A 10,499-nucleotide genomic window follows, 5' to 3' on the forward strand; every position below is an offset into this window, starting at 1 on the left:
TATAATGTTTAAAACATATACAAATTAAATTAGGCTACATGAATCATAAACTAAATAGAAACTTGTATTAATCGAATCCAACAAACAGTTAAAGGTTCATCTTGAAACCCTAATCAAGAGATGTTTAGTTACACATAGTAATATACATCATTACAAAAGAAAAGAGAAACACACTATATATAGAGAACAAAAAGGGGATAAAAACCATGCCTTGGAGCTAGATGCTCGACCCTTGCCTTCTACAGCCAAATTTCTAAATGAAAATAAGTGTGTTCAAGGGTCTTTATTTATAGGCATTTTTGCTTGGAGGTTAAGTTATGATTTTTGGGATTTTTGCTCTGATCCAATTTGAAAAACAAGCAAATAGTTGATTTTTCATGCAAAAAAACGCGCGCATGAGACAGTTCTTGGGGCTGTCAAAAGTGCATGGGTGCCTTTGAGATGTGCATGGACACATTGGACAGTCCCCGAGGGTGCGAATTATGGATTTTTTTCATATTTTTTCGAGCATTTTTTCATCTTGAAATGCCTTGGAACTTGGGATGAATTTTCTCTAACTTGTATTGTCTTCTAAATTTTTTGAAGAGTCATTGATCTCCATTCTTCATATCCCTCGATCCTTCATACGGTGTCTAGCTTTGCCGAATTACAGTATTTATCAATAAAAAAACTAAAAAAATTATATGGAGTTGCATAATTGATGAAGAAACTGAATTACAACGACTCGAATGAGAAGAATACAAAATATTGCTCAAACTATGTACAACTCCTTTAAATGACCTCTTATTTGTCTTTAAGTACAAAGAAAATAACTAAAAACATAACCTAAAACATCATATGATTCTTTATCATCAAGTAAATACGTAGATCAGACATGGACACCAAATGTCATGTAAAAAGTCTTGTAATATTTAAAAGGTTTTTTTCTTTTTCTCTAAAGAAAAGGGTTTCATTTGATTTTCACGCTCGAACTAATGAATTAACAATTTCTTTTGCAACTTCTTTATTATATATATTTCAAATATATGTGGAATTGATGATGGTTGCGACTTCTTATTTGTGGAATATAGGGAGTATAATATGTTTGTGTAATTATTTAACCAAGAAAAGAAAAGAAATGGAAATTAGAGAACTAATTAATAATCTCATTGAGATTCTCTATCATTGACAATGTGAATCTCACTTAAAATTATAGAAAAAGTGAAAGTAAAATGAAAAGCAAAAAAATACTAATAGATAACAATTTCTTTTGGTGAAACTATTAGATAACTATTTATTAAGCACAAAAAAATAGCTACTATATTAAGCCAGATAATGTATCTTAAATAGTATCTTTTAGGGAAAAATATAAGATAGTATATAATATAATTCATGTCATCTGGACTATAATGTATGGGCATCAACCATGCAGTGCATGTCAATTCACAATGGTGAAATAGAAAGTTAGAGAAAGACAAACTCAAACATGATATTGTTATTGTTGTTGTTGTTGGGATGAATGGAATTATGAATGTGCTCAATGACACACCCCACTACAGTACCCATTAACCCACATGCCCACTGTAGTGTTTTTATTTAGCAAATACAAACTAAACACTTTTTTAGTACACCAATTCCTTTGGAAGAATGGGAATTTGCCACTTGCATATTTCCACGTTCCATTTTAATTCTTCTAATTTAGGGTACCGTCATAATTTGGATTCACTCTTTTCTTCTGGTTGGTTAGGGCTGCGTTCGAATCTTAAGTTCACCATATTGTAAAAGTTTATTCTCTTTTGTTACTCTCAGTTTTCATTGGTTTGGGTTTCACAAACTAATTATGACACCTCTATGTACTTTGCTACTATAATTGATTTTGTGTTCTAATTTAAAGTTCTAATCTTTAAATGTGATGTTTTTGCCCCAGTTGTTGCGGTCTAGTGGTTTAGTTGTTAAGATATATTTTAAATTCGAACACGGGTCACAATCACAATATTCTCTCTTTTTGTGCATGTGTTCATTTGAGTATTTTGAGTTGACCACTAATCAATGGTAAAATAAAATAAAATAAAAAACCTCAAATTTATTATTCAAATTAATTATATGCGAATGTATGAAAATATAAATCATTTTAACTAATGATCAATATACATTGTTAGTGCAAATCAGTTTCCTATTAATAAATACTTAATGAAAATCCGGAATGATTTCTACGATAAATCATTTTAACTAAAGACCAACTGTATTTATTTTTATTTATTTTTTCTATTTAAAAAAAAATACAGTTGGTCTTTATACCAATATGTTAATCATAAAGGACATATGCCCTCTTGTATAAGAGTTCTTGTGGTGCTAATTGTCATGCTCCAGCTGCTCCTAAAATCATTCTAATTAATTTTCTTGCTAGCTCCTTCCAAATATTGGCTTAAATGCAACACTGATGGTTCATTTAGAGATTTTAGATGCTATTTTATGGGAGCTTTTGCTAATAATCTTGTAAAATTAATTCATTGAAATCAACTTTTGTTATTATATAATCAAACACACACTTAAGGTTTGACCTACGAGCTACGTCCTAACTGATCATATGAAAATTAGTCTCATAGCTAATCTAATAAATTGCTGTTTGGAAACATCAATATTGCGCAAAGCCACATGTCAAGAGTGGAGTTCTAATTTGTTGCTTTGAAAAAACCACAGTGAAAGAGTTTTAAGCACGAAATTCTGAGTTTGATCATGAAAACTAACATAAACACTAATTATTAACATTTGCTTATAGAAAATATTCTACTATTTAAATATGAATAATGTACAGGTTGAAAGTGATAAAACTGTAAAGGGGATAAAACTGTAGGTATAATAAGTTATTCCTATTTTAATAATTTAAATAATAATGTAAAGGGGATAAAACTGTAGGTATAATAACTTAAATAAAAGATAGAGTTGAAAGTGAAAAAGTCGTCCCAAAATCATTTATTCAATGATATACTTGAAAGTTGAAAATAATATGTAGTTAATGACATTAAAATTGTGGTTAATTATGTCGGTTATTGAGTTCAGAATTGGCTATATCATCAATATTTAAAGGGAAATTGTATACTATTTTGTCCCTAATTATAACATCTTTTTAGCAAAATCACTTAAATTAAGAAAGTTGATATTTGTAATAAAGTTATATGTAATCATTACCCATGCCCAATGAACACCCGCAAAAAATACCCATGATGGGCGGGTAAATACCTGCAGTGTTGGGTATGGGCCTGGGCACGGGTAATTGCCCGCAAATTTGAACGGGTATGGGTGTGGGTATGGGCACTCTAGTGTCACCGCCCCATGCCCATACATTATATAGACTATACCAATAATTTTATTTATATTAAATATAGTTAATTAATATTAAGTCTTTGATATTTATTGTAATATGCACTTGTTTTTATATTTTAGATGTTTTTTATTTGGATAAATAATATGATGTGTAATATTTATATGTTGATTTATCATATTTCATATCATATTTTAATTATGTTGTGATATTTTTTTGTCATTTATTATCTTTTTGTTGTGAAAGTGCGGATAATGAGTGCGGGTACGGACACTTAGATACCCATATGGTTGGGACAGACACCAAATTTATTGCCCATGGGCTCGGGTATGGGGATTTTCTTAAAAGACATGTATGGGGATGGGCACTATGGTGCCCTGTCCAATGGGTACTCATTGTCATATCCTTACGTAATCACTATTGTTTTTACAATTTTATTTTTAAGAGAAAGAACTAGTTTATGTTTTCAACGTGCTATTTATTACTAGTTGAAGAAAAAGATGTATACTCTTAATTAATATTACTAATTTATCTTGAAACATGCTGATCACACGGGTACATACATGTGGGGTCTTACTCTCTTAGAAGTTTGGGTTCATAGCCCTCCAACTGTCAGTTGCAACCTTCCACCGGAGTTTCCCTAGTGACCATTGGTAACGAAAAGGGAATCTTGATTCAATAGAGTTTCCAATTGGGGGATTTGTACCCATAGGTGTTATTGAAAAACTCACGGGTGGTGGCACAGATGCCACTGGGTCAGAATACGTCGAGGTTGTCATTGTCGAAACTGATACATGAGAAGTTACTCCCATAACCGTCAACGATGGCATAGGTGCAATTACTCCTATAACATTTGACACATTGGCGCCATCTCCTGACGCTTGGGTTGATTGTTCTTGCGTACTTTGAGGGTTACTTTGTTTGTTGGATGTAGAAGCTTGGTGTTTGGACAAGCAATTTCAGGAAGAGCTTTACCAATTCTTAAACGCATACACAAATGAACTTGTAAGAAAAACTTATACCAAGAACAATTACACCAACAAAACGAAAAACTTTTTAAGAAATGAATTTACTTAAAAATTTGCACAAAAGGGTTCCACTGGACGTGCCAATTTGTTTACCCGTGTTTTTGGTAAACGATAACTAGTTTTAAATTAACTTGCATGATCAAACTTTAAATCCTAGAATAAATTTGTGCAATTATTTCTCAGAATGTTTTAATGTTCATCATATTCATAAGTTTGAATGTAAAAAAGATGAATTTAATTGCTTATTTCGAATGGGTCGAAATACTTTCAGAAGTAAAAGAAACAAAACAACTTTAAAGAAAAGCATTTGATTGAATAAATGAAGAAAACTGGTACATCAAATCATACATACATTTTCCTAAGACTCGTTTCTCGCTGTAACTTGGATAATTTGAGTGTTTAAGGTTTCTGTAAATGATTTGTGACCCTTATTTCCTATACAGAACCACTATATACACTAATTAAGAAAATAACTGAAAATAACAGTCACAAATAAAAACCTGTCTTGCTATGTCTCTCAGATTTCTTGACAAGCTCCCACGTGTTTTCGACCTTTTGATCTTGCCTCTTCATAAGCAATTTAAATTTCTTTAGTCGAAACTGAATAGTCTTGCAATCTCCAATATGCCAAGTGTTCCAAAATCTGTCGAACTAACAACCATCTGGAATCTGGAATGTAAACAAACACTAACCCCAACTTAACATGTTTTTCTTCTGTCAAATTATGTGTGTCGAAAAATACAGTCTAACAGTTACCATACAACCTGGTGTAGCATGCACTCACCTTTTTTTCACTCATCCATGGTAGGTGATATGCTGCACTCACCCTACAACCCGCCTACGTTTGGATTTCCAAATGTTGTTTGCAATGAAAATCCAAACATGCCCCCTGCTATTTTGAATATGCTCCCTTGTTAAGTGTATCCTGGTTTCAAAAGAAGTGTATCCTAAAGTGCACCATGTTCTGTGGGAAAATAAATCTTACTGAGAGGATCAATCTGAGAACTCTGTTCCCTGAATACATCTTTTGCATTCACTCTTTAAGTGAGACAGATTAATTGTAAGGGAGCAAGCTGCCAGCAAGTAGATAACATCAACTCAATTTTTATATCAGCTGTGCTACGTGTCATGAAAGAAAAGAGTCACGAATATCGGACAAATGAGAAATTTTTTAACCGACGTTTGATGGAAAACATAGGTCAATGCCCAATGATATTATTTTGTTAGGGAACCGTTTCATGACATCAAGCAATTTCCTTTTCCTTTTTATTTTTTTCATGTAGCATTTTAAGATTAGATAACTATACAAGTTGAACTGAAATTTCACAAATATCATTGACATCAATCTAATCAAGGAATGAAACAAGAGGCTGGAAGGGATGGCAAGTTGCAATTACGCGAGCGAGCCATGCTATCATTGTCATTACATAGCCAATACATTGTTTTTAATAACAACATTAGTGTAGAATATTATGTTAGGAGATTCAAACTCATTAACTAGTAAAATACACAGATTTTTGTATCAACATAAAGTGAAAAGGAAAAAGTGTTTGAAGAATTTGTATCAACAACAAATATACAATGGAACGGAAATGGAACATGATTCAAACACATTAACTAGTAAAAATACAAAGGATTTTACAGTCTAGCACTGTGGAAAGCTTGTCATTATAAATTTTTCATAGACATGATTTTGACATCGTCAACTCTTTACTTCAACGATTCGACTACGTTCCAAAATGTTCAACTAAATTTAAATCATCCAGTATGATATAGATTCCATAAAAAGTTCGACTATATTTAAATCATCTAGTATGGAGTTAAAGGACTAGAAGCAGTTAAGTGACAGCACGCAAAAGAGAGGAGGGCGGCATGGAATTCAGAAATTGATTAAAACCTTTATACAAATACACAGACAAACCAAGTTTTTTTTTTTTTTTTTTTTTTTTTTTTTTTTTCTAATGGCCTAGTGGCCAATACATACTCAAATAAAAAACACACATAGGGAGGGAGAAGTGTGGTGACCCGGGTTTGAATCTCAGAATCTGGGATTACACATAAAATATTCTCACAGCCAAACCACTAGGTTGTAACAATGATGACAAAGACAAACCAAGTTGACAATAACATAATTTGATTTCAGTAATATCTAAAGGTATTTAGTTATCAGGAGCTAGCAAAAGTAATATACATGACCATGTAACAAGTTCAGAATAAAAACAATCCAGATTCCCATGTTTGTCTTTGTTTTTTTTATTCTATCCATCAAATGGTGTGGATCAATGAGATTCCTTTCTGTTTACATTACAATAAGGGTATTTTTCCAAAAATTCAACTCAAATGCAGAAGGCCTTTGTATGGACTCTAAACTTATCAAGTACATAGCTGTTGTAGTAAAAAATCACATTGCAAAAGGTTCATAAATTTTCTGGTTCACTATGACTGTATGTTATATTTAGTTAGGCACCAAAAACTGACCCGTAGATTGTCATATGAAGCATTGAAACGAGCACCGGACACGCCTTCAAACTGAAGTTTCGGTGCTACATAATGCTACCAATAGTCCCCACATGAGCAAGCCCCTTCATTAAAATGGTGAAAGCGATTTGCGTCCCGAACAATTATAGACCTTTTCATAACGTCTGATACCATCTTACAAAACGTGTGACAATCACCACAGACTCTCAGATTTTTAGAGATCCTGATAGGATCACCCTTGTTTGGGATGGCAATTAAGCCAAATGCAATAGCAAGCTTTTCACTATGGGTGTACAGCATTTCTTTCTTAACTTCTTCCTCAACATCTTGCAACACAAATTCTGTATCAGGTACATACCCAACCATCTCCAACTTCTTAATTACACTAGTCAACATTTCATAGATCTCCTTCGATTGAGGATGAGATCTATCTCCAACACTAAACTGATATGTTTTGTTATCCACTTCGATCCATGTCCATCCAGGAACTTTTTTCAGCTTCCTCTGCGTCATCAAATCCCTAAATTCTCCCACTTTTTCCCACTTACCGGCTTTTGCATAAATATTAGATAGTAATACATAAATCCCTGGATTTTTTGGCTGTAGTTCAAGTAGAGACTCGGCTACCTTTCCTGCCAACTCCATGTTCCCATGAACTCTACATGCTCCAAGCAAAGCACTCCACAGCCTCTCGTCTTTTTCAACATTCATGGTCTCAATCAATTTCAATGCCTCGTCTAGCCTCCCGGCACGTCCAAGAAGATCAACCACACAAGTATAATGTTTGACATCAGGTCTAACACCATAATCTCTCCACATTGAATCGAAGAAGTGAAGACCCTCGTCGGTCAATCCTGAATGACTACAAGCATATAAAAGGGAGACAAAGGTTATCCTATTCGGTGAAATTCCACAGCTCAACATCATATGAAACAAGTCAAGAGCTTCTTTCCCCTTCCCATGATATCCATAAGCAGCAATCATGGCACTCCACGAAATAACATTTTTCTCTTTCATTCTATCGAAAACCTCTCTTGCAGAGTCAACACATCCACACTTAGCATACATATCAATCATCGCAGTCCCTAATATAACATCCAAAGACAAACCATTCCCACAAATATACTCATTAACAAACCTAGCCCTATGCATAGCTCCCAATTTCGCACAAGCATTAACAACCGTCACCATAGCAACCTTATCAGAAACAAACCCTTCTTCCCTCAACCGATCAAACAAAACCAACGACTCATAAGCATCATAATCTGCATAACAACCAATCATAACCGTCCACGTCACAAGATCCTTACTAACCATCACATCAAACAACTTCCTAGCATCCTCAATCACCGCACACTTTGCATACATATCAACAAGCGTAGCACAAACAAAATGATCCAATACCAACCCATATTTCAAAACCACGTCATGAATCATTCGACCCATTTGAATATCCTTTCTATCCCTACAAGCTCTAATAACAAACGGCAAAGTGTAGTTATCAGGCGTTATGTTACATCGAAGAATCTCCCTAAAGGTTGCATAGCAATTGTTATAGTCACCAAGCTTGGAAAATCCACCAACCATGATACTCCAAGTTGTTGGGTCTCTTGTTGGCATTTCATCGAACAGGTAATATGCATCGTTGATTGCTTTGTGTTGAACATAGAAGTGAAGGAGTTTGTTTGCAACAATGAGATTGTTGAATGTTCCATTGATTAATGCGTTGGCATGAACTTGTCTGATATGGAAAATGTTTCTGCAGGTGTATAGAAGACGAAGGCAAGACTCGGTTGCCATTCAGACTCCAAAGATAGCGGGTTCGAGCCTCTTTCAAAGGAAATAAATATAAATAATATATTTTTTTTTTTAAAGACAAATAATATATAGATATATAATATAAGAGCAATGTTATATATCAAGAAAGATTTTATCATGAAAATTTCAAGAATGACAGGCAGAATAATCACCCTTAGATTTTATCAAGAAATAATCCTGAAATTAATGTTAGCCAATAAAATCTCTGGCCGAAAATCATGGGGTGGTGGGTGTTATGTATTTTTTTTATGAAAGATTAATAAATGAGACTGAAATTTAAAGGTGATTATTGTGTCATGTCATTCTTGAATTTTTCTTATAAAATCATTCTTGATATCTAGCATTTTCCATAATATAATACATAATAAAGGTTTATTTGTCCATCCCTCAACAAAAAAAAAAAAAAAAAAAGGTTTATTTGTCCTCGTGAGCTTAAGTCAGTTGGTTGAACAAATGCATAAAAATATGCAAGGTCAAATATAATACATAATAAAGAAAATTTTATAAAAATAAATAAAAAAATAAGAAAAATGTTAACCTGTGCTCGACACAGGTTAGTGAATCAAACATAGTAGTAATTACATTGAACGTTATGTAGTAAAATTCAATTTTTTTAAAGTAACATTTTTAATTTAAAATTTAATTTTTTGGCTTTCTTAACCAGTATCATCTCGTTAACATGACCTAATAATAATAACAACAATAATATAATAATATTTTTGAAGAAATAATAATAATATTGTTAGACCTTCCTTGAAAGAAAAAATATTGTTAGACCTTTCAATAATAATAATAATATTGCAAGTAAGATCTAGTTCAATTGATGGTGTTGAAATTGTTAGGCCGACAAACTCAGAATTCACAGTTGATATGTGTGGATTCAAGATAGTATTTTGTCGCTTTGTTTAACCTACCAATTATTCAATAGTAAAAAGTAAAGAGGAAAGGGAGATAACACTGAAATTTTTATAGTAGTTCGCTCTTTCTCGTCCTCGCTAGAGTTACCTCTACTCTTCTTGATGAAGTACACCTTCACCAAGGTCATCCACTACGTAACAAATGTTGAATACAATGTGTTTACAAGAGTTCCTTGAAATTAAACCTAATTCATCAACCCTTATGTAAACACTCCCCCAAACTTCAAATAACCTTTGAATTTGGTGCTCCTTGAACTCTTCACTCGAGCCTTCGATGCTACGTTCGGTAAGCGAATCCCCTTCGAGTTCAAGAACGGTTAGAAAGACCCCCAAGTCCTTTGGAGGTGGAATGAGATTATTCAATTCACTTTGAAGCATTGATTAAGCCTAATCAATCTTCTTGAGAGAACCAACTTACAATCCCTACTAGCACCCTAGCAAATCAATGTGACTCAATGTACAAAGTCATTCTAAGAAAAAGTGTTTAATCTTGAAGAATGTATGAACAATAAGTTTTTGAGACGTAGAGAGAATAGATGCAAATGATTCAATGAAATGTGAGTTATGAAGGGGAGACTATATCTCTATATAGAGAGGAGAGATAAGACTAAATTTTCGCACAAAATCAACAGAGTGAATAGATTCAGACAACAAAAGACAACCCAAAAATGCATGAACGATGAAACGATTCAGTGCACAAGTGAATCGATTCAAGTGAGCCCAGGATGAAGAATGATACGATTCAACCTTCAGATGAATCGATTCAGTGCAAGTCAGAGAGTCTGTGAAACGATTCAAACTAAAACAAGTCGATTCAAATGTGAATCAATTCAAGAAGTTGTGAATCAATTCATATGAAGTGAGAGACTTAAATCAATCGATTCAGTGTTTGAAGAATTGATTCAATAAGCAAAAGATGACAAATGACACTTTTTTCACAAGACGCAAGTGAATCCT

The 10,499-nt window shown here is 33.3% G+C and overlaps 1 protein-coding gene across 2 annotated transcripts; it reads right to left on the reverse strand.

Moving 5' to 3' along the window:
• Positions 1–4,621: 4,621 nt before the first annotated feature.
• LOC25483803 (pentatricopeptide repeat-containing protein At2g03880, mitochondrial) lies at positions 4,622–8,644 on the reverse strand. Of its 2 annotated transcripts, XM_024781608.2 has the most exons (3): positions 6,808–8,644; positions 5,114–5,402; positions 4,622–4,998 (listed from the first exon to the last, which is right to left on the reverse strand). In XM_024781608.2, exon 1 carries the CDS (start codon positions 8,605–8,607, stop codon positions 6,883–6,885), a length of 1,725 nt encoding a protein of 574 aa, XP_024637376.1. In that variant the 5' UTR covers positions 8,608–8,644; the 3' UTR covers positions 4,622–4,998; positions 5,114–5,402; positions 6,808–6,882. The 2 variants fall into 2 exon arrangements, with proteins under 2 accessions (XP_024637376.1, XP_013467967.1); XM_013612513.3 differs by having other exon boundaries at positions 4,622–5,402.
• Between the last annotated feature and the right edge of the window lie 1,855 nt (positions 8,645–10,499).

Source organism: Medicago truncatula, chromosome 1, assembly GCF_003473485.1.
Source record: "Medicago truncatula cultivar Jemalong A17 chromosome 1, MtrunA17r5.0-ANR, whole genome shotgun sequence".
Taxonomy (NCBI): Eukaryota; Viridiplantae; Streptophyta; class Magnoliopsida; order Fabales; family Fabaceae; genus Medicago; species Medicago truncatula.